This window comes from Alosa sapidissima, chromosome 3 (genome assembly GCF_018492685.1).
Source record: "Alosa sapidissima isolate fAloSap1 chromosome 3, fAloSap1.pri, whole genome shotgun sequence".
NCBI lineage: Eukaryota > Metazoa > Chordata > Actinopteri > Clupeiformes > Clupeidae > Alosa > Alosa sapidissima.
The window spans coordinates 13,574,719-13,599,823 of record NC_055959.1 but is presented as its reverse complement, the minus strand read 5'-3'; the positions used below and the strand labels follow the sequence as shown (position 1 = coordinate 13,599,823).

Sequence of the window (25,105 nt, the reverse complement as noted above, 5' to 3'; positions counted from 1 at the left end):
TTTGTTTGTGTGCGTCGCCATATACGTAGCGTTTTGTTGATCTAATGAACTGTTGTCGACGTCGCCGACGTCCTGAACTGAATTACATTTTGTTTAATACACTGCATCACCTGCTTGAAAACCATATGCTGTGTTGTTTCTTTTCTTGTCAACTTTAAAACGGGAAGGGTGACGGGGTCTTAATACTGACACGGCAGTTTTAATGCTGCCTGTCGCCCAACATAATCATTTCCTTTCCTTGTGTCAGAGGCCACCGTTACAGTGTGTGTGTGTGTGTGTGTGTGTGTGTGTGTGCGATTTCAATATTTGAGTTTTTCAAAAACTGATCCGACTGATGAACCAATATCGGCCATTAGTCATTTTTAACAAACACAATGTAACAAGGTTCTAATCAAGGTGGGGCATTATGTATTTGAATAGGCCTAACTATCTACACTGCAAAAACTGCTTATCTAACAAAATCTAACCAAGTGTTATTAATCTTATATCAAGATAAAAAAAACTAGTTGCTATTGTTTTCAGTATAAAGAGACTTACCTAGCGCTTTCTTGTGAAATCATTTGACTTAATTTAAAAAAAAATTGACTTATTTTAAGACAACTCATCTTGAAAACAAGCAAATTTGTCTGCCAGTGCGTTAAGCAAATTTGTCCTAAAAACAAGCAAATTTGTCTGCCAGTGCGTTGAGCAAATTTGTCTTGATAAGACTCCTTAAAATAAGTTAAAGTCTTCTTAAATTAAGTCAAAATGATCTTTTGAGAGGGCGCTAGGTAAGTCTTTTCATACTAAAAACATTACCAAATAGATTTTTTAATCTTAATATAAGATCAGTAACACTTGGTTAGAATTCTTTTTTTGCAGTGTAGTTTCCTATTAAAAAGGCTCTTCATATACAGTAATGTATTTTGTAAGAAATAAAAGAGTGCATAGAATAGAAATAATAGTAAGAATAAAAGAGGTCTTTGTTCTGTGATAACCACATTGCCACAAACTACATTGTGAGCAGTTTATACTTAAAGGACAATTTCGGCGCAAGATGTACCTAGGGGTTAATAACACGTGTACATGAGTTACACATGAGTTCGTCCATTCTCATGTTTCTTCATGTTTTCATGCTGATCGAACGTGACCAGTTTTACCACAAACCGCTAATAAGCGTTTAGCGCTAGTCTTCAGGGCACATGCAAAGTAAAACGAAATCGCTATTTCTATACCACTAACAAGACTCAAAATAGCACCACACTTCCACGGTAGCATAGTGAGGGGCCCTATATGTAAACCGAAGCATTGAGAACTTTGTAAGTGTACAGACAGTTTAGTTTAGTGGTCCCCGGGGACCAAATAAAACATTTTTGTAGAAATCTAGTGGGGCTAAATGCCCACCAAGTGTCATGTCCCCCAGTGTTTCTGTGTCCCGGTTATCGTTGACCAAAAATTCAGGAAGTAGGGGACGGGGAAAAAAAAAACCTTTGACAATCCCTATGACCACTACGCTAGCTACGTGGAGGTCATTATAATAGACGAGCGCAGATGCATGTAGCCTATACTCTGCTAGGTTTTAGTAAAGCATGATTTAGTAGAATAGCTGTTCCATAGGGTTTTGTATGCAAGCAGATTCCTTCAGATGTGCCGCTGACTAAAATACTGATGCACTGTTTGAAGTTGCACTGCTTGCTGTTAAAGGGAATGACAGATATCATTCTCATTGGTTGAAGGAGGTTACGCCTAAAACACACCCATGCCTAATTAAGAAACATAAGAGCTGCCTTTTTGCGCCAGGCGCCTAACGTTTGATAACAAAGCTACCCCGAATGTGGACTGGACAAACCCCTAAATGATTTAAGCTATTCACTAGTGACCATGCATTTTAGATCGCTAAGATAGAGCCCCTGATGTCGTTAATTGCTACACCCCTGGGCGCATTCTTTAATAAAAGTGAAGTGTACTGTAAGATAGGAAAAAGCTTTGCGTTGGGATAATAATACGCTTTGTGCTGGGTTTTGCGTCGTGAAAATAGGGTCCAAAGTCTTTCAATATGTGGCGCTACATCACATATAAGTCTCAAGGAGCTTGGTTAATGCAGCTTCTTAAGGCCAACATACCACAAACATTTTGTAATCTTGCGTGCATCGGTTAGCAAGTTTTTCACTGAAAACTTATTTCGGTCTACCCGGCAGCGCAGGAGAGGGAGGGGGAGTTTCAGTGTTCTGGGAATCTCAAGCAACAAAAAGAATAATTGAATAATTGTTTTTCTCCCTTTACTATGGAGGCATTGGCATCTTCATGACAGAAGCACAGAAGAAGTACTACTATGCTATGAAGACACACAGTTCTAAGCCTCTGAAGCCTATACCAAGACCAAAGGTTGGTTATAAACAACAGTAGAAGCTTTCTATAATTTCTCACAAACCCTCACATATAAAAAATACAATTATCTGAAACTCTTTCATGTTCACCCAAAATGGTCACATCTTTACATGTTGTCCCTAGCTATGATACCAGCGGTGTAAGTTAGTAGAATTTTTTTCATTTGTCTGACTTCATAGCTGAATGCCCATTCACTAGCTGGGCCTGGGCCGAGTTATGAACTTTTATGATTCCAGACATTGCCTGTTCTCTGCTGTGGAATCTTTGTATTATTTTCTGCTGGGTGAGCTCTCTGTTCGTGAGCTACCTCCACAACTGCCAATTTACTGAATAGTAAGATGAAACTGTAAGAGAAAGCCTTATTTATCTCCATAGTATTACCATTTCTCTTGTACATTTAATCAAATAAGCAAACAAACAAAACATTGTCAAGTGAGAGAGCACAAACCTCTGTGATCTCTGATGTTTTTTTCTTGGACCATACTACATTTTCCCACAAGTTTAATGAATAAACAGTCTTGATTTTTTTTGTTTATTTTTCACTGTTACCCAAAATGTCTTTCAATGCCATAAAAGTTATGTGGCATGACATAGCCAAAGCTTTGTTAGGTGATCATTATTATGTGTTTCCTGTGATGATTCCTGTCTTTGTATTTGGGCATGCAGAACACATTCTTTGGACTGGTCTTTGACTTGGTCACCAACAAATTCTTCGACATCTTTATGATGGTTGTGATCATGCTCAACATAGTGATTCTAATGATGGAAACAGACAACCAGAGTGTGCAGATCTATGAGATACTTTACTTCGTCCACATTGCCTTAATTGTGATCTTCACCATGGAATTCATTCTGAAACTGATTGGCCTCAGACAGTACTACTTCTCTAGTGGCCTGAATATTTTGGACTTTTTTGTGCTGATTATATCCATAGTGGGTAAGTGGAAATTACAGCTTAATTGCATAAAGAAATATAAACAAGATTGGGTTAGTTCATAGTTGATGCATTTTATTTTTATTTCTTTTTTAAGGTGTTTTTCTGGCAGACCTCATTTGGAAATATTTTGGCTCTCCAGCTCTTTTTGGTGTGATCCGACTGGCAAGGATTGGTCGAGTTCTGAGCCTCATTCCTGGTGCCAAGGGAATTCGAACCCATCTGTTTACCCTGATGATGTCACTTCCTGCTATTTTCAATATGTGCCTTCTCCTTTTTCTCATCATGTTTGTTTTCTCTATTTTTGGCATGTTTAACTTTGCATATGTTAAGCGTGAAAAAATGATAGATGACATGTACAACTTTGAAACTTTTGGCAACAGCTTCATCTGCCTTTTCATTATCACAACTTTAGCTGGTTGGGATGGATTCCTTATCCCCATGACCAGTGGTCCACCTGATTGTGACCCTGATATGGAAAACCCAGGATCAGATGTAAGGGGTAACTGTGGAAGCCCTGGGGTAGCAATAGTCTTCTTATGCTCTTACATTGTCCTGTCCTTCCTGATAGTGTTGAACATGTGTATTGCCATCATCCTGGAGATCTTCAACAAGTCCATTGAGGAAAGTACCAACTTGTTGCCCGAGGAAGATTTAAAGCAAGCAAGAGAACGTGGCCTCCCGAGTCATCCAGAGAGCCTGGCGCAAGCACATCCTCCAGCACCCTGAGTCCAGAATGAAAATTTTAGAGCGAGTCATATTTAGCTGGAATTATTTGAGGGTTAGTGTCACCAATTTCTATGTGTGTACTGTGGTTTAAGTATTGGTGCACTGGAATATATGCATTGACATAAAAGAGTATCTTTTATCATCGCTATTGTAGTTAGAGGGTAACAATTACTTACTTACTTACTTACTAACCAATTGGTCTAGTAGTGTAACAAATAAGACTAGTCATTTAAGATATGGATTTTAATCTTTTAACTTTTATTATTTGTTAATTTGTTAGTTTATGTCTTGAGTCACACAGCTCCATGTGGCATCTTCTTTTTCTTTGATTTCTTTTTCTTTTTTTATTCTAGTGTTTGTAAATTGTCTGTATTTTCACATTTCATTTGTGAAGCGATCTTGGGTGTCTTGAAAGGTGCTTTATAAATAAAATGTATTCTAACCAAGTGTTATTGGTCTTATATTAAGATTAAAAAATCTATTTGGTATTGTTTTTATAATGAAAAAACTAACCTAGCACCCTCTCAAAAGATCATTTTGACTTAATTTAGGAAGACTTTAACTTATTTTAAGGAGTCTTATCAAGACAAATTTGCTCAACGCACTGGCAGACAAATTTGCTTGTTTTCAAGATGAGATGTCTTAAAATAAGTCAAATTCTTTTTAAATTAAGTCAAATGATTTCACAAGAAAGCGCTAGGTAAGTCTCTTTATACTGAAAACAATACCAACTAGGTTTTTTTTTTATCTTGATATAAGATTAATAACACTTGGTTAGATTTTGTTAGATAAGCAGTTTTTGCAGTGTGCATTATGGTATGCATATTGTAATATATGCACTTACAGTATCAGACTTATATACAGATCATTATTCATATTAATGATTTTCATATAGATATTCATATTAATCAATTTTATATCATATACTGGAGGCTATGGATTTTTATTCAGATGGAGTTGTAAAAGAATAACTACAGTAGGCACAAAAATTGCTTAGTTAATTACTTAGTACTGGAACTTTGTTAAACTGCAACACTACAAAATAAAATTGCAATTTAAAGACATACACCTCTCCATTTTGTTGAAATGAGAATGCATGTAATTATTTTTTATTTTGTTGTTTGTCAGATGGAGGAAATGTTATCTTTGGTATTGTCATACATATTTATGGCGATGATACTCAGTGTGCCTGTTTTATGTTCTTATTTTGTTTGTTCATCTTCCAAAACTTAAAATAAGAAGTCAATGGCAAAAAAGAAATACTCTTAGTAATGCTCTTCTGAACTAAATGTGGCGCATAGCGATACAAAATATGGCCACCATTCATGTTCTCTCTGCCTACACCATTCCCCACTCTTGGAACATGCTATGTGTAAGTTAGTGTGTGAGTTTGCTTTTATGTGTGTGTCGGTATGTGTGTGTGTGTGTTCTCGTAAATGTGTGTGTGTGCGTGCGCATGCGTTTTCATGCATGTGTGGCAGACTCAACATCCCCTTCTCCTGAAACTCTATGTGTACTCTTGCTCATGTGCAATTCGGTAGGGTCAGGAGGAGTCAGGGCACCTCATTTAACTGGGAAAATACCATCAAGTTCTAGCTACTACCTACTAGCTAGCAACTTATTCATCAGGGGGGAATCTGGAAATAATTTCATCCGTAAACTTCAGGAGAAAGAAATTACTGTATGACTTGAAGACACATCAATTCCATTTAACAACTTAGGCAAAGTAAGCGTCACAGGGTGACTAGACTGAGGAAGGGGTGAAATAATTGTGGGTTGTGGGGGGAGTGCGGTGAACAGTCTGTGGTTGGGGTGAGAAGAGTCTTTGATGATGCTGTGCGCCTTTCGCCTCGATAGAGAGGAGTGAGGAACCGGTAACCCTCTGCAGTTCTTTCCAGTCAGAGGCAGAGCAGTTGCCGTACTGTGGTGAGAATTACAAATGATGTGGAAACAAAACCGAACTGAGATGTGTTAAGAAAGGGAGACGCTCCCAGGTTTATTACAAGCCGGCTCGGAGGAGAAACATGAAACAAGTTGCCTCAAGTCACCTCCCGAACGTTGTCCGTCACAGCCTTATATCTGTTAGTAGGTTCTTTGTCTGTTCCAGTGGAAAAGTTCAGACACGCCCCGGACATATGCGTGCTTAATTGGCGCCGACCACATATAGTGAAGTCTGGCATAAGACAAAAGCTGGGCTGTCGTACATGACAAAAGACTTGATTTGCAAATGGTCGAGGCGTGTCTTCACCAGGCAGTTAATGCAAATATGAGGCAGACAGACTGATGAAGTTAGTCACATTTGTATACAATATGTTCTTACAAATAATTTTTACTACAGTACCATACTGTGACACAGTTGGCCTGAGGAGACAGGTGGACCTTCTTTAGTCTCCTCAGGAAGAAGACGCTGGTGAGCCTTCTTGGCCAGGGTGGAGATGTTGAGGGTCCAAGTGAGGTCCTCAGAGATGTGGACACCCAGAAACTTGAAGCTGGTGACATGCTCCACCTCAGTCCCGTTGGTAAGAAAGGAGGTGTGTGTGTGCCAGCTTTTGACTTCCTGTAGTTCGGGGAAGCCATCAGGACCAGCAGCCTTACATGCATTAGTCCTGCTCAGTGCCGTACACACGGTGGGGGAGAGTGTGACGGGCTGACTCTGCAGAGACCAGATCCTTGATGGCCACCTCTTTGTTGTCTCTGTCAAAGTGACCATAGAAGCTCATCAGGAGGCATCAGTGGTAGGGGGGGTGGTGTTAGTAGGTTTGTAGCAAAGATTCTAGAACAGAGCTCTGTTCTAGAATCTTTGGTTTGTAGTCTGTGATGGCCTGGATGCTTTGCCACATGTGTTGGGGGGTCAGAGTTGTTTTTGAAGTGATCCTAAATCCTTAGCTTGTGGCTGTGCTTGGCCTTTTTGATGCCCCTTTTCAAGTTAGCCCTGAGCATCATCTGATCTGAAGGCAATGTCACGTGCCTTAAGCAGGAGTCAGACCTCACTGTTCATCCATGGCGCCTAATTAGGGAAAGTGGGGTGGTGACATTGTTGATGTTGGAGTTGAGACAGTCTAGAACGGAGGAGGTGAATAAGTCAACGGGTGTGTGGGAGTCATGGGTGACCTGAGTGGCAGTTCTCCAGTCGATGTTTTCAAAACGCTGCTAAGTTCTGAGTCTGCACCCTCAGGCCAAACTCTGACTGTCCTCATTGTGGGTAGGAGATGAAGGGTAGGTGATGGAGTAGGAGATGAGGACAAATTGACAAGCGCAATATATTTTTGCAGAGAGAATGCACAGGACTGAGTAGCGGTCATATTTTGTGCAGCTGTACGGTACATCAAGTTTAAATTCTGCAAGTTACTGCAGGCTAGATGCATAAAGCATGCATGAAGCTCTGTCTTCCTCCCCAGCTCCATTTGTCTAGATCTGATAGGGACTTTGCACACATGGCTTTATGTTTGTCTGTCATGTCATTGTGTTATGTAAATGAGTGTGTGCATTGGTGAGTTTGCTTTTGTGTGCTAGGGTGCTAACGGTGTGTAGGTCTGTGTGTTTGTATGTGTGTTTGTGTGTGCGTGTGCATGCGTGCCTGTGTGTGTGTGTCTGTGTGTGCATTCGTGTAGGTGTGTGTGTGTGTGTTTATAGTTTATAGACGCATAGTTTCAAAAATACACTTTTTGTGTTCATTCAAGTCTCCTTAATGTTATGTATATCATGGTTTTGGCAGTTTCCTTCAAAATTCTCTGCTCTACGGCATTTTGTTTACCATTATCTGTCCAACTGTCACATCCATAACGCTGGAACTGCCCAAGTAAAAAAAATAAGAAGTAGGCTGTCATTAGTGCTGCAACTCTTTATTGGAAAATACCATACTTACACAGACATTGATAAGAGTACCTACTAAATACGATTAAAGAGTCAACTTTTGAAAATAAATCTGAATAAGTTAACATGGCCATAAGTTACCATCTGAACAACTGCTCATTGCAATGTGTTTGCAAATCCGATAAGTAATATAGTGAGTGGTTAAAAAAGACAAATCCACATATTTAACACTGGACAATAATGGCTGATTTATTCATGTTTATCAGAAGCCATAGCAAATATACTTTTTTGCATAGCACCATTGTGAGCTTGTGTTTAGGCTTAGCTAAGCATGGTTCTAAGCATGGTTCTTTCACAACACATTACAGAACACAAGAACAATAACAGGTCAGATGGTCAGCTAACGTAGGAACTCATCTATTCATCTATTCTTGATCAGATCTAAATCCGATTCCAGATTCCACTATGATCTGGGGATACCATTTAAAAATAACAATTTTAATTCAAACTAGATCTCCAGTGTGATGACCACCCCCCCTCATAATAATAGTTTTAAAAAATAAGAAAAGTTGTAGAGGGTATAAAGAACTATCAGTGGATTGTGGCCATCGGTGTTGGGCCTGTTGGTTGGTGGTTTGGCAAGGTGTCCCTGGTCACCCGGCTGCTTTCAGAGGGTGCAGTTGGTGTCTGGGGACCTTCGGCACCTGGCCATGGTGATGAAGGTCTCCACGCGGTGCATGTCCTTGCGGAAACAGGCCATAAGGCGGTAGCTCTTGCTCAGGTCATTGTCATCCAGGGTCAGGTAGAAGTCCTCAAAGGGCAGGGGCAGAGAGTCATTGCCCTGCATGTCAGGTTGACCATTCAGGTAGGCCTGAAGGGGACAGCACACTTGGATTGGTTGGTTCACTTTTCTGAATTTTAATCATCATTGTAAATAAAAACAAAACAATGTTTGATTGTTGATCGGAATCTATTTGTGACTTTTGTCCACTTTCATGTTCATAAAAAAATAGTGGATCTCATGACTACATAATGACTGTCTTCAAGTTAATCTTGATGGCATCCTGACAAAAGGAGCATTATGTGAACTCTAATGTTTCCTAGTCTTACCCCAATGAGCAAGCTGACACCCATCTTAAGGTCGTTGAGCTTTTCTGAGATGGCGTTGGGCCCCAGGCTATTAAAAAAGGCCCCACTGAAAGCCTGGCTTGGGTATTCCCACGTCTCGATGAGCCGGAGCGATGTGCGGAGCAACCTGAGAACCTGCCAAGAGACCAGGGCATAGCATTCTATGGAGCAATTACTTTTAAGAGCCTCTCAACATCAAAGACTTAGAATGATGCTGGAGTTAGAAACCCAGTTATTTTATGTCCATACCACAGTCATTGTTCTCCTTAAGTGGGCCAGGGCTTTATATCTGTTTATGCGCCGCAACTTCTCCTACAGATTTGGTCATATGGCAATTTGACTATGCCCGCACGTTTGCCATAATCCCGTGCAATGGTAAATGACTAAATAAATATTTTCGAAATGGCTTACGATATCTTCTACTTCTATCACATGCATTGTGAAAAATATCAGTAAAGTAATATCACATATATATCTGAGCTATAGGAATTATTGTTAGACTGTCTAAATGTCAGCCAGTAGGCTGACAAGGCAAACATCAAGGTTTCCATTCAGCTCATTTGCATATCATCGCATATGGCATTCATGAACATTTGGCTCAAGAATATGCACATCTGCGTTTTTTTATTATTATTTTATTTTCTACTGGGCTCCCCCTGCAGTTGCTAGAATGTATTTTAAAGGAGAATTCCGGTGTGATATTGACCTAAAGTGTATTGAAACATGATACCGAGTGTGAACGTATGTCTCATAGCCCATCTCGACTTGTCCCCTGCACTCCAAAATCTGGCGCTAGTTAGCCGATGCTACCAACAGCTTTTTCAGTAGTGGTGCTTCGGCATCGGGCTAGCCATGCAAATAAATCACTGTTTTACACCCATTTACGAGGCTCAATGTATCTCCACACTTCATTGGTAGACTTCCGAGGGCCCTGACATTTAAAACGAGACATTGAGAACTTTGAAAAAGCACTGGTAGTTTACTTACAAGACGATTTATACAGACAGTATCTTCACGAAGTTTAACGTTTGCAGCCATCTTGAATTTAGTCACGATAAGTCGAGCAACGAGTAAGAATGAACAGGTATGATAAGGGATCAGATTCCAAAAATAATTCAGTGGAAATGCATGGATTCCAGTTGCTGCTACTGAAGAAACTGGAATCCATGCATTTCCACTGAATTATTTTTGGAATCTGATCCCTTATCATACCTGTTCATTCTTACTCGTTGCTCGACTTATTGTGGCTATGAGACATACGTTCACACTCGGTATCATGTTTCAATACACTTTAGGTCAATATCACACCGGAATTCTCCTTTAAGTACCACTCTTGGCTAGCACCCTTCCTCCTGGACACAATACATGTGGATTTGTTTACAATCTGGCAAAAATCATTCCCGAAGAGTCATGTCGACTTACAGTAAAAGTTTGTTAGTTCAAGGCTTTTATATTAAATATATAGTCAGCAATCGTCAAGGCCATAAAACATTTTGTCACATTCAGCAATCATCTCCTCATGACCGTTAACTGCCTGTGAGTAGGCCTACACTGTAAAAAAAAAAACCCGGTCTATGTAAGCAGCCCAAGCTCCGAAAATTGGAAACAAACAAAGTGGGGGCAGCCTGTGCCCCAAGCAAAAACTAAACATTGCGTGGAGTTTTTCTGGGAATACTGAAAGTAGGTTTGAGCTGCCTCTCTGGCATGTTTTGTTTGGTCCTTAGCTAAAATATAATGTAATAATGTATGTTGTTTTGGACAAAAGTGTCTGCTGCTAATAAATATAAACATAAACACAAACAAACGCAACTTCCTGCGCAATCACTGACTGCACCTTTAAGGTACAAAACTTGCGTAGGATGTCTTTAAAGTGCGCCTAAAAGAGTTGGATGGAAACTCAGTCCTCCGTATGGGTAGAGCGAAGAAGACAGGAGACGTCCAAGCTACATTCGCCGCTGGGAGGGACAGGATAACCAACAGGTGGTGAATGAATAAAACTGCCAACGTATATGAGTACACAACAACCAAATGTAATACGTGTAAGTGAAATCAATAGCAGACACATTCCAAAGGTGCTGTACTTAAGTCAAAGGTTAGTTGGAGTTGGAAGACATGTACGGTAATAGCAGATGAACAGTTCATCATCAAATGAACAATTATCAGGTACAAATGACATTCCTCAGAGTATTCTTTACAAAATATGTGTACACTCAAATACATCCTAACAGAAAATAAGCATTGCCTTCTATTTTTAAGTATTCCGTTTCAGAAAAGCCAAAGGCCCCACAAAGACACAAATGCTCTACAACAAATTTTAGGACATTGATTTATGTCACGCTCAACCATCCCCACTAGCTAATTTTAAAATCACTGAAGCCCACCTCCTTGGGCTTATTACACACCTATAACAGACATCTGATTTAATTATATTATTTAATTATACAATTATGTCCCATGCCCTCCTCCAACTGCCGAAGACACATCTTCTGCCACATTAAGCATCTTCTCAAAAATGCTCTCTAGTTACTTTTTAGAGAATTTATGCTATTTTTTACTCCATATTGGGCCATACCAACAAACTTCTTTGGGATGGGCAGTGAGGATGCAGAGCTATAATCGTGGTGGATTTGTGGCCCGGTGGAGTGACCGCTCTCCCCATCTCCTCCCTACCCTGACTCTGGAGCAGATGTAATTTAGCCTAAAGCTAACTCTGGTGCAATGCACCAAATGGTTACATTTATGTTTTAATTGCACATTGTCCCTTACAAATAAAATTTGATTTTTTTTTTTTTTTATTGATGTGGTTCAGAATTTCCCTCACTCCAACCACATTGTATATTCTGGTGTAAAGCTATACAGGCAGCACAGGGGCTGCGAGAGGCTGTTAGGCGGGTGGTGATATCCCCTGCCCCTTTGCTGGACTTACGGAGCTCCTCTGGGTCTCGTCCTTGTCGCTGGGGGCTGGGATGTTGTCCGAGATGCAGTGAGATAGGGGGAAGATCCTACTCAGAGCCTTGCGGTCTTCCGGGAACAGGCTCTCCTCCTGCAGTAGAAAGAAAGCACAGAGATGGCGCTGGTGAACCCACTCATTTGTTTTCATTCAATGTTTTAACTGCCTGTCTCTCTATAAAGAAAACAGATGAAGATCCTCACAAAGTCATTGATCATTCTCGCAGCCAACTGGTGCAGGACTTGCACACGAATGACGGCGTTGTTGAAAAGATGCTGACTATTGATAGCCACTGCACCATTTCCAGTCATACTCAGCAGCAGTAGCAGCAACAACAAGCTCCCTGTGCAGTACAAGACAGACACACAATATATACAAGAAGTTAGGATGACTGTGAGTCAAGCATACTCAGTTACTGTTCAAAAGCACATTGATTAGCTATGATCATGCATCAGCTATGATCATGCACAAACATAACACACTCCTTAGGTCTTTAAAGCAACACAATGTCAGAATTGATATTTATACCTTGATGTCAATTTCCAACACACTGGGTACCTTTAGCATCATTTTTCAAAGTGCAAAGTAAAAATCTATAGGACTGCCATGTATGTTGAAAAGAAGTACTACAAGGGTACTCAGTGAGTTGAAAAATAATGAAAATGGTAATTTTCCTGCATGATACTCCAAAGTTACATGCAATAGCAGGCGTCATGGACCATTGCAATGACATCCCTAATATACTGTCAGTGCACCATCAAAATGAGTTTGAAGCCATTGTTTTAAGCAAAATCACTACATAATGTTCATAAATGCAGCGTCCTACTAAAAATCATGCTCTGTGTGAAGCACAAAATCTTCAGGCCTTAAAGTAGAAGTTGCACTTTGGCGTGATATCGTGAAGTTTGCAAATGTTGGTATACAAAATGTAACTATAGATTTACGTTTCAACGGTTCAAGTTTTGAACTATATAGTTACATAGAGGCAACTTCCTTACCTTTAGTCATTTTGCAGGTGAGGATGGGTGTAGGATCTTCTCTGTATGAAAAGTGTTGGTGAATTTGTTGTCATATGTCTGAAGTAAAGCTTTATATACAGGTGTTACTCATGCATTAATTGATTATAAGGGGAAACGGGAGATGTTCCATGATGCTTATGTGAATGTTTGTCTGTGTGTGTGTGTGTATGTGTGTGTGTGTGTACCTATGTTGCTATTATGCATCTTGCATGTTATTTCTTGATATACTATTCATCCTAGGTATCTTGGCATGTGCTCCTTAACCCTTTAGCCACCAGGGTTAAAAAAAAAAAACTACATTGGATTTTTACATCAAAACATCAAAAAAATATTTTAAACTAGACTCTATGGGTCTTTCCCATAGAGTCAAGAGGCAGTAAACATACACATACACACACTAACGCACACACATGTTCAATATACTAAAACCTTAAATAAGACTCTCTGTTTGGCCATTTTTTAGCAGAGTGAACACTACAAACAAGCAGGTCTGTTGGGGTCAGTAAGATCACTTTTGCCGTATTCAACGTCTGAAGAGAGTGTTTTCCGACCTGATCAGGAGAGGAAAACAGATCAAATTTAGTTTTCCACTGTGGACTATGCAAGCTGTCTCCCATTCACCTACACACACAACCATCTGCTGAATATTTAGATTGGACTGACACTGGGATAGTTACAGAAAGTTATCTAAGTGGATAGGTTCAGGGGAAAAGTCTTGATCAATTACAATAATACTTTACATATTTTGACAGCAAATTTTATTAAGGATTAATAACATGTTTTATCCTGTCTCAACTAAGAATGACTAATTGAATTTGAGAATGAAACAGCCCTATGAAGACCACATAGGAAATTAGATTTATATTAAATCAAAATCCTTTGTATTTCAAGGATTAGGTATGGGACACCAAGAGTAACATTCAGTGACTGCTTACTGTACATGTCATACAGTAAGTGCAGGGGCAAGATGGCCTGGGCCCCTGCATAGACAGTCATGAAGGGCAGATTAAATTGTTTTTACCCTATAAACATCTAGGCCTACAGATTCATGTGAACAGAGGCCCGATCATTATTATTGTTTTTAGGGGGTGGGGAAACATGGGGACCCATCAGGACTGCCTATGCAGAGGCCCAGGATCTTGTGCTACACCCCTGTGTGTGTGTGTGTGTGCGTGTGTGTGTGTGTGTCCAGTATGTGTGTCTGTGTTTCCACTGTGGTCTTTGAGCCTGTAATTGGTCAGGATTTGCCTCTGATTCATATCTCTCAAAAAGTGGAGATACTCTGCCAATTCATGTTCTTACTGTTGTCTCTGAGGTGATCCATAATGGTAGATGTGGTTCCTTCATATTTTTGCATATTGAGCAAAATAGCCTAGATCTATATCCTGTGAAAGTCGCTACTTTGGAGTCAAACTTTGTACCTTGTGCAACATCTTGCACTAGCTACTGACACACTGATTTAGAATTTGTGGTTATAGGTGCACATTTAAACTTTCTGAGTTTGTTTGAAGGTTGTTAGAAATTAAGTTAAGAAAATGATAGATGACTGTAAGTCGAAGCACACGTTTACTGCTCGTAGAACTTACGCATATCGTAAGTCTATCGTAAAAAGACGCGTGTGTAACTCAAATGATTCGCAAGTCTACGTGTAATGTAGACAAAAGACAACATTTTTAAGACAAAAATTACGACTGCCTCAGACCATATGTAACGCTGTCGTAAGTGAACAACCTAGGATAGCCTACCGGACGGTCGCTTGCATTCATGCCAGCCCTTGTCTTGCATTATCTTCACCTCTGTTATTTTAGCAAGCATTTGTTCCATGGCTTTCTTGCCATTGATTGTTGTGTCTTGCGCAGAGGTGGGACCAAGTCACTGTTTGGCAAGTCACAAGTAAGTCCCAAGTCTTAGCACTCAAGTCCAAGTCAAGTCCCAAGTAAATACAGAGAAGGGCAAGTCGAGTCCAAGTCCAAGTCTCATCAAAGCCAAGTCGAGTCCAAGTCCAAGTCCCAATCTTTTTCAAGTCCTGAACAAGTCATCAGGTACTCTTCACTTAATAATGGCATTATTAGACTATCGATCATAATTTTAACACTTCCATCTAATCCACAGATTTTTTTTTATAAATACAGATTAAAATATGTTCAATGTTTCTGTCTTGAAATCTTTTACGATATATGCATGCGCATACAATATACACATGTGCATACCTGAGTAATCTGTACAAAACGGATAGCTACATGACAAATATATATATTGTTTTTCCAAATTGCGGAGCACACTGTAAGTATGAGTAATAATTTGACTGATGACATTTCACTGCGCTAGGCCACAGATTTGCCTGCAAACAATTTATTAGGCTGTCTGCCAGTGGCGACTCATAAGGGAAGCCAAGGTCAACACTTTTATATTATTTAAATGATAATAATGACACAGTAATTTTGTTTTAAAGTATTCATTTCTTAAGAAATACTACACATTTGATGCTGTTTATCTCATTTGTAAATGGTGCACTGTCACTTTAAGCCCATTGTGTGCCACTGTCCACACATTCTCATAATGATCTTTTTTTACCAGCTCCATTCATATGGCTAGTCCACAAACTCAAACATTGTTTGTGCCACATGTATAGCACAATATTAACAATGATAAGCATGATATTAAGTTGGCACAAACAGCTTTCATTCCTTTGGAAATAGATGCATGTATGACATGACGCTTGCTTGACATTTTCTGTTTGCAATTAAATGTGAATTATGAGCCTGGTAGCCAGTAGCCACCTAGCTAGCTGAGTGGAATGCGTATGCGTGGCATATCAATGTGCTTCATGTAAACAAATTATTGAATAGGCCTACTTCAAGACTCACCATTTCCATTACACAAAGGCAAAGACAACTCTTCATATTCTTGTCCACTTTCCAAATCACAGTGAGTGCAGCCTATGTCATAGTGACCTGGATCTCATAGTTTATAACAGTAGTGAAAACCGGATAAATCCGCAATTTCCCCTAATCTCGTATTTGTTGCCTTCATGATTTCCTTTTATACGTTTCTTATATTTAAAAGAAAATATCAATCACCATCAACAATGACAAGCCAGCTGGAACCTGCCACTCGTTTTCTCTCCCTCTCGTGCGTGCTTAGATGGGGTTCTCAATTAAATGAAGTAGGCTAGCATAAGTTCAAGTTGGATCATAATAGAGGACTCGAAAAGTATCATGTTTATGTAACATGCTGTTGGTGCATTTTGACATTGTAAACGTTCTCTAACAAGAGTGCAAATCAGTTTGCAGTAAAGCTACTAGTTATTGGCTAAATGTTGGTCGTTTCTCTGTCTCTTGGTGCCCTACACACAGTGCGTAACGCATGTGGGGGTAGCGGCAGCACTGAACTGTGCTCTGGACTGGCCGCTTGTCTCCGCTATTTTTTTTTTTTTTTAGTCGCGGAGGGAAAGCATTTCTGGGGTGACTGGTCCATGATCAGGAAATTTAGTTTTTGACTCGAGACATGTCAAGTCGTCACAAGTCAAAGAGGCAAAGTCCGAGTCAAGTCTCGAGTGAATAGTATTCAAGTCCAAGTCGAGTCGCAAGTCATGCCGAATTTTATCAAGTCAAGTCTGAAGTCATTAAAATCATGACTCGAGTCTGACTCGAGTCCAAGTCATGTGACTCGAGTCCACATGTCTGGTCTTGCGTGCTCCTCATCGCCCAGTTATTTAAAGTGTTTACTGTTTTCGCGTCCCAAATGTTCTTTCTAGAATGTATCATTGTGTTCGTAAGCTTAATAATTTCATTATCCTCAAAAATATGTGTGGCCCTAATACTCTGTCTTATGTAAGTTGATGAAAATGTCAAAAGCAAATTTTTCCATATAGACCTAGGCCCCGTTTACACGAAGCGAAGGCCTCTCATTTACACAAAAACCCCGTTTTTATCACAGAAAACGATTATTTGTAAAAACTCCGGCCAAAGTGGAGATTTCTGATAAAGCCGGTTTTGTGTTGTATCAACTGAGAGAAACGGGGTTTTAGGTTCTCAAACGTCACATTACGCGCCAGAAAATGCTTAACGTCATGTGAGCGCCTTATGTTTACAGTTTGTTTGGCTACTGATCATTGATGCTATTAAGGTGGTACTCATTTTTACATGTGCAAACGCTTTTGGCCCAGAAAGTGATTTGTAGCTGTTGTTGCTATTTTTTCGGGATTCTGATTGGCTAACGTGGGATTGAGCTTCTCCTGCCACCGACAGGTTTGGAATGCTCTTAACGGCATTTATACACGGGGGAACTTCTCTGAAAACTGACAGGTGTGCACAATGTTATTTTTGAAAACGGAGAGGGTGAAATGTCCGTTTATGAAAATAGCCGGCCATGTATAAACGTAGCCCTAATTGATTCATGAAAAGGCTGCAATTTCCCTCTCCTTATGGCTATGGTTCAGAGTGGAGCAGAGGGCAATAGAGATATGACCGGTGGGGCATGTTAAACAAGGAAAACTGTCTTTTTATGCCTATCTTTATTAATGCTTTTCTTTGTTGACAATAAAGATCATACACTCAAATCAAAACAACCACACACAAACAAATGAGATATTAATAATAGGCCTGCATATAAAATTTAAAAAAAAAAACATCAGACAGAGGGGATCGGGAGGACAATGTAAGACAAGGTGGAACCATCATTTGAAAATAATATTCTAATGTTGTTACCATTTTGTTGAGGCGATGGGGGACATAAAGTAGGGAAGGACAGTTAGCAGCTTGACCAGAGAACAAGTCAGGGTATCGTACAACCTGTTATGGCTGCTGTGCCTTGGCCTTGGCAAATAATGTAGGTTTTTAGGTTTTCAACACTGAAGACAGATGAAACTAGTCTTTGGTTGGTGAATGAAGTCAGAGTATATTGACACTGTATTTTGATTATTGTTTGATTATAATTAATACCTTTAAAGGAGCTATGTGCAGTTTTTGAGCTTATGTAATTGTGCATTCAAAACAACTCAAATCCCACAGAATTCTACACTGTTCAACATGTCACACAATGAGAAATAACAAGCAGCAGAGAGGTGCTGGAGGAACAGAAATCAGTGATGCTCCCTTAGTCTCAGAGACTCAGAGACTCCACCCTCATTAAATAAAGGGCGCCCTTAGCTAGCCAAAGAGTGTACCACCAGATGGTTAATCTGGTGGTTAATATTATCAAGAGCTGTTCACCTCACCATACTGAACAACGTATATAAAATGTTTAGCTTTATTTGAGTGAAGTGGCCATGTGTTAAAGAGACACGAAAGTCAGTAATTTGTATTGCAAAGCTTTATTGAATAATCTAGAACAGATACACTAAATAGTAGGCAGTGAATAAGTTAAAGAAATATTAAAATAAATTTATTTTTTTACATACACACATGGAGCTAAATCATGGGAGCATGGAGACAACTCTTAAAACGTAACATTGTTATGGTGTGCATAATAACATGCTTTTATATTCTAGTTGTTAGTAATTTGAATCCCTCACTCTAAGTTACATGAATTTTGCGGATTTCAAAATCATGCAGATCAGTAGGGTTTCTCAGGGTAAATTGAAGAATTGCATTTCAACACTGACACCAAATATTTTAAACCGATGAAATCTAACACTTCTCAGGTAATAACCAATCCACTATGCTTGTCTCACATATAGACATGACTGCTCCCGGAATTAGAGAATAAATACGAAAGTGACCATGCTTGAAAGGCTGGAAAGATGCAGCCAGTCTACCCCCTCCTCCCCCTCTCTGTGCAGCCCTAGGGCAAGCACTCCTTGGGGGACACACGGCAGTGGGCGACCCTAAGGAAGGTCTCCACACGGTGGATGTCCCGTCTGAAGCAGGCCATCAGAGAGTAGATCTTCCCCGGGGCACCATCATTCAGGTAAGACTCGTCAAAGACTGCAGGTGCCGATAAGTACTCCTCAACAGTGGACTGGCCAGTCAAGTGCTCCTCAGGTGCACAGGGATAAAAGCGGATATAAATGCAAGAACAAACACAACACAAGACCACAATGGAACAGAACAGAAAAGAGCGCAACAAAACAACAGAATAGAAATTGAAAGAATTCTGAAAGAATTTAGAATTGAAAAAAGCAGAAAAGAAGATGAAAAAACAGGGTGAACTAAATTGATTAAAACAGAAGAGAACAGAATTTCTTATCCACAGGTATGAAACCTCACCTGTGTAGTTAAAGAAAATACTTCTGACAGAATATTCCATGTGTCATCCGCCAATTCACCTACTGAAGATGGTAATCCACTAATGATGAAACTCATGGAAGCTAAGTGATTCAGGCTGTGCCCATGCATCGTCATGCTTTGGGTATGTCTCATTCCATGATATGTGTCTTACCATGATAATGATGCGGAGACCCATTTTCAGATCAGTGAGTCTGTCTGTGATGGCGTTGGGCTTCAGGCTGTTGGTTAAGGTTCCACTAAAAGCCTGGCTGGGGTACTCCCACGACACCAGTAGCTGGTAGGAGATGCGTAGAACCTTCAGTAGCTGTCAAGAGAAGCAAACAACACATCAGCCTCAGGAAAGGCCAGGTGTATGTGTATGGCTCCAAAAGAGCGAGCCATTTTGAACGAATTGTTAAATGAGAAGTATAGTGTTTGTGAAAGCAACTGGAAAATCCAACAGAAAAACTGTAAACATCATTAAAAATATACCAGGAGGATTTAAAAAAAAGTGTTTTTAAAAATGTATTTTATTTTCTGTTCTTCATCAAGGCATGAGGTATTGTATGCTTGAGTTCAAATTTCTCCCAAATCACTAAACACTTTACTTCAGGTTAGAAATCAGCCTTAGGTAAATGTCAACTGGTCAGGCAGTCAATTTAATTTAAAGTATAAGTATATATACTCTTTTGATCCTGTGAGGGAAATTTGGTCTCACCATTTATCCCAATCCGTGAATTAATGAAACACACACAGCACACAGTGAAGTGAAGCACACACTAACCCGGAGCAGTGAGCTGCCTGCTACAGCGGCACTCAGGGAGGTTAGGCCTAGGCCTTGCTCAAGGGCACTTCAGCCGTGGATGTGGGCATGGGAGAGCAGTGCTCAACCACTTCCCCTGCCCACATTTTTCCTACTGGGGAATCGAACCGGCAACCCTTCAGTTACAAGCCCGAAGCCTAACCAGTAGGCCATGGCTGCCCCAAAGAATTACTGTTATATTCCTTCTTAATCATTTCTGAAAGATTTATTTTACTCAGTTATGTTGAGGCTGGGATTAATGACAGTACAAGACAAGACTGCAAATCGGACAGGAAACTCACGGTACTCTTCTGAATCTCCTCCCTGTTGGTTGGGGCCTGGATGGAGTCGGAGAAGCAGTTGGACAACAGGAAGTTGCTGCCTATCTCTACGCGGTCATCAAAGTCCAGGCTGTTCTCCTGGCCACAGAGAACAGTTGACAGGAAGTTAAGATTAAGAGGTATTGTTTAGCCCCAGATGTGAGTTTTGCTGAAAACTCACCTTAATTAAGGCTGAAAGGCTCTTAAAAGGCTCTAACCAATACACATAAAAGTACAGTTGAAACACAAAATCAAGGCACATTAGGTGAGATTTATTTGGAGCTCTGTACAGAAGTATTGGAATAGATGGAGAAATTGACATCAATTGGTGTGAAGACATCAAATTAAGAAACTGGAATAAGTGGAATAACTGAAGTGAATTCATCCTTTTAAACTAATACCTCACTACCCAAGAGGGCTTCATACAGTACTTTCTAATATGACACTGCCTATCAAGGATAGCTGACGATACTGGTGATAGAGGATACATTCTAAAAAATTTTTTTTCTCAAGACAGGAAAACGTACAAAGTCGCTGATCATGTTCACAGCCATCAGATGCAAGGACTTCATGCGATCTGCCGCATGTCTGAAGAGGCGCTGATTCTCTGATGGTTCCACGTGGCCCATAGAACTGAGCACCAACAGAGCCGGCAAGAGCAAACACACTAACAGACAAACAGAAGGAAAGTTAGAGATCCTGTACATTTGAAGATGGAGAGAAAGGAGCTGTGTCAACAAATGCAAGACGAATAGAAAGTAAACAAATAAACAGACAAAATAGTCTGATTCAGAGAAACCTCTTCTACAATACATTGCTACTGCTGTTTCAAATGATGTGAAAACAGAGTAGAAATATTTTTTGTACCTCACAGGCTATAGAGATGGAGAGTTACTTTTCCCCAGTGGTGAGTGTGCTTACCTTTGGCCATTTTTCCTTGTGATAGGTATGGTGAGGATCTCTCTGATGATTTTTGGTTTAGCGTGCAGTTGTATATATACGTGGTGGTTCAATGTATTAATGCACAGTTATGGGATGCAACAAGGGATTTAGTGACATTTAGTAAGAAGTTAAATGGTTATCCATGTTAATGGACATCTAGACAACATACAGTGCATCAGTATTATGCATCCTATTTTAGGATGACTATAATTGGATTCCATGACCTTTGAAGGGCGTTGTATGTTTCTAAAAACAAACTGGTGTTTTGTTGGATGAGTGCTGAAATAAAACATGGGTTCCTGAAAGATCTCTCTTAAAGATCCCAGACATTGCCGACCTGTGATTGTCCACCACTATCAAAACATGTTAACATTCAGGTTCTGTTGCAAACTTACAACAGTACCAACAAAATAAGTTTAACACTCATGCACAAGTCTACTTTTTACTGTAAAAAATAGTAATTTGCTTGCTAGTTAACTTAAATTCAGTGGCACCGAAAAAAACTGTCTAATTTTCCATATTCTCATCAAAACAACTGTTGTCACCCTCTGAATCATTTGAGTGGCATTTAGCCATCTGACCATCTGAACACCTAGTTTATTTACGTGTGAGAGTAAGGGGAGAATCAATGACTGTTACAGGTTAGTGTATTGTGTCATGTCCAGCAGAAAGGTTACTCTCTCCATAATAATGACAGGCAGACGTCCATGGGCAGTATGTGTCAACAGTAGTGATGGTGGGTGTGTATGTGTGCGTGTGCGTGTGTGTGTGTGTATACAGTTAAGAACAAAATTATTCATACCCCTGGCAAATATTGATTCAATGGTGATTTTCTCTTTATTGATATGTTTGTTGAAAATGACACTACCACATGTCAAAAGGTTGTAAGACAATGTGGTAGAAACATGGAATCAAAAAAGCAGCATTTTCATCTTTTTTAAACTTTTTATGAAAAATGGCATGTCCAAAATTATTCATACCATTTTTACTCTCCACATTGTGGATGGTGTTTTGGTGGTTGAAATGTTCACTCCATCTCAAAATGGATCACTTGATCATCTTGGATGCTGATCATGGATCACTCTTCTCCAAACATGCACAACTCAGCTAAACCTTTATAAGGGCACACCTGGACAAAGAATTTAGCTTTCGCTGAATTCTATTTGACCCAGGGACATGGCCTGAGATTGGCATAAAAAAAAACAACATTAAATTCCAATGACACCATGTCCATTTCAAATGTGGAGGTTAGAAAAGTATTCTTTTGGGATGTTTTTCAACCAGGGGGACCTGGTGACCTTCTCAAAGTAAACGGTAACACTAAAGCAAGAGGTTACACTGAGATTCTGGAGGAAAAGATCAGGCAGTGTGCAAAGAGACCTGCCCCAATAGGCATCATTGGTTAGAAAGAAATGGTTAACAGAGAACAATGTCATATTTTAGAGTGGCCCAGCCAGAGTCCAGACCTCAATCCGTCAAAAAAGTGAGCACAAGGCCAGAATGATGGTAAATAATCAAAATAATCGTTCCTGCCTCAAAACCCGGATTGCAGCTAAAAAGGTGCGGTCTACAATCATTGTGGAGACATGGAGCGGCTTGGTACGTATTATGAACCATTTTGAGAGCTTTGATTGCAAATAAAGATGTTTCCAGTGATTATTTTAAAAAGGTATGAATAATTGTGGACACGCCATTTTTCATAAAAATGTTAAAAAAAGATAAAAACGCTTATTTTTTTGATTCCATGTTTCTACCACATTGTCTTACAACCTATTGGCATGTGGCAGTGTCATTTTCAGTCAGAACAAACATATTGGTCAAGAGAAAATCAACATTAAATCAATATTTGGCAGGGGTTTGAATCATTTTGTTCTTAACTGTATGTGTGTGTGTGTGTGTGAGTGTTGGTGGGCGGGGCAGCTTCTTTCCCCTTGGATCTCTGGTGATCCATGCTTCATATTCACCACACAGAGGTGAATGCAACACCACAGGGAGATCATAGGAGTTAATCCTCAAGGTGAAACAACAGAATCTGATATGTTTACCTCAGGCTGCAAAGGGCAGCCATGACTGTCTGTACAGCAGGGAATAATTTAAGGTGTGATTAGACACATGGAACTTTTTGTGATTAGACACATGTACATGAACTCTGTATTTTAGTTGATATATGTGTCTGTACGTGTGTATGGCTTGTTTTTTTGTGTTTGTTTGTGAATGCCTGTGTGTGTGTGTTTTGTATGTGTGTGTAGGGGGGTATTGTTCAACTGTATTCAGTATTTAATAATACTGTACTGTACAGTAGAAAAATATACAATAGAAAGTAGAAGAAGAAAAAAAACATACTTTTTTTGTTGTGTAGTTATGTTTATGAGTGTGTGTGTGTGTGTGTGTGTGTGCAGGGGCGGAGTTTGAGGGGGTGCAGGGGGTGCGTCACGCCCCCGGCCCGGGACCCGCAGGGCGCCCCTCCCCCACCTCCGGGTAAGGTGTGACGGGCCTCTCCCACGGCACAAGGCCGGAGGAGCTAAGATCATGCAAACGGTTTCTTTTCAATCATTTCCATCAGAGTGGGACGTATTAGGCTTATAGGTTGCCCCAGTCAGGACGAGTTATGACTCATGGTTGCTGAAAAGTTTTGAAATTTACTTTGATGATTTAGTAGGTGTAAAATATTGAATAAAATGTTCTGCTGTATGACTGGCTTTATTTTAACTCTCATATTGAACTTTACGACGTGCAAATTTACAAAATTGGATCAACGATATTGTCTCCAACAGGCGTCAATGAGAGAACACTTACACTTAGCCTACATGATTTTGGTTTCGATTTTCTAATTGGTCTTAGTCTTTGTGAGAACACGTCATGATACATTTGATAATGTTTGATCGTTGTTTTGGTATGAAGCATATTTTACGTAGCCTAATGAATGCGCTCTAGAAAGTGAAAGTAGCCTAACCTAGGCCTATATGCGCTCTGTGTCTGAGCTGTATGTGCACGTCCGCAATTGATTACGTTCCTCAAATGGAGAACACATCAATCCCATGGTATTTTTTGCCCTAAAATGCAAGAAACATGCAAGTTCAAAATCCCGCCGGTAGCCACGTTACATCTCCGTTTCATATTTGCCTAGGCTACTAACCTACAATAAATTGAACGAACTCAACTGACAACAGACTGATTCGGTCATTGAGACTACAGAATACAGACTACAGAATACAGTACAACAAACTTTCTGTCTTTCTGAAGTTTATTTTTGTATTCCGGGGTACAGTAGCCTAATTGCATAATGTCTTGACAATAGTTTTTCTTACCGGCTTGCTGTTTAAACTGACCCTTTTTTGACTCTTCCCGTCACCGTTGCAACCTATATTCCCCAAGTTAAAGATCATTGAAAAAAAACATAATAGAATGAGAGAGCAAAGAAAATGGACATACACAGAGCATCGTGGACGAGTTCGCGGAGCGCAAGGCTCGTCGTATGCCCTTCAAATATTGCTGCGTATTATTGTTGTTTTATTATTAGGGGTCATGTAGCCTAATGTTTTTGTTGTTGTTCTCTTGGTTACACTTCATGTACGTTCGATGGACTTCAAAATTACATAGCTGCTCTCCGTGAAGCTGACGCTTGTAAGACCCGCTGTTGCGGGCATGTGTAGCCTATGTTGTAAAATTATGTTATGATGAGTTTAATAAAGGGCCGGTCATGTGCCCCGCCCCCGGCCCGGCTCTGACTTGTTCCGCCACTGTGTGTGTGTGTGTGTGTGTGTGTGTGTGTGTCCTGTTGAAGTATGTGCTAGTCGTAACTAATTCAGTCCTCACTGGCTTTGATCAACACGACTCGGTGGCTTTAAAGCAGGAAGTGCAGGGAAAGAGAAGCCTGGTGGTAGAACCAGCA

The 25,105-nt window shown here is 40.0% G+C and overlaps 2 protein-coding genes across 2 annotated transcripts in view; one reads left to right on the top strand and one right to left on the bottom strand.

Annotated features, from left to right (window-relative positions):
• LOC121706234 (sodium channel protein type 4 subunit alpha B-like) overlaps positions 1 to 4,555 on the top strand; it is a 108,445-nt gene extending 103,890 nt beyond the window's left edge. Inside the window, exons 24-26 of the mRNA XM_042087788.1 lie at positions 2,263 to 2,364; positions 3,034 to 3,304; positions 3,399 to 4,555. Of these exons, the coding sequence (XP_041943722.1) occupies positions 2,263 to 2,364; positions 3,034 to 3,304; positions 3,399 to 4,030 (1,005 nt within the window). The 3' untranslated portion in view covers positions 4,031 to 4,555. The remainder of the gene's footprint in view (positions 1 to 2,262; positions 2,365 to 3,033; positions 3,305 to 3,398) is intronic.
• A 3,720-nt stretch (positions 4,556 to 8,275) lies between these two features.
• Positions 8,276 to 21,279, bottom strand: gh1 (growth hormone 1). Its single transcript, XM_042085426.1, has 10 exons — positions 21,193 to 21,279; positions 20,799 to 20,938; positions 20,254 to 20,370; positions 19,322 to 19,474; positions 18,738 to 18,919; positions 12,920 to 12,966; positions 12,125 to 12,264; positions 11,898 to 12,014; positions 8,954 to 9,106; positions 8,276 to 8,714 (listed from the first exon to the last, which is right to left on the bottom strand). The coding sequence occupies exons 1-10, from the start codon at positions 21,200 to 21,202 to the stop codon at positions 8,511 to 8,513; spliced, it is 1,263 nt and encodes a 420-aa protein (XP_041941360.1). The 5' UTR covers positions 21,203 to 21,279; the 3' UTR covers positions 8,276 to 8,510.
• Between the last annotated feature and the right edge of the window lie 3,826 nt (positions 21,280 to 25,105).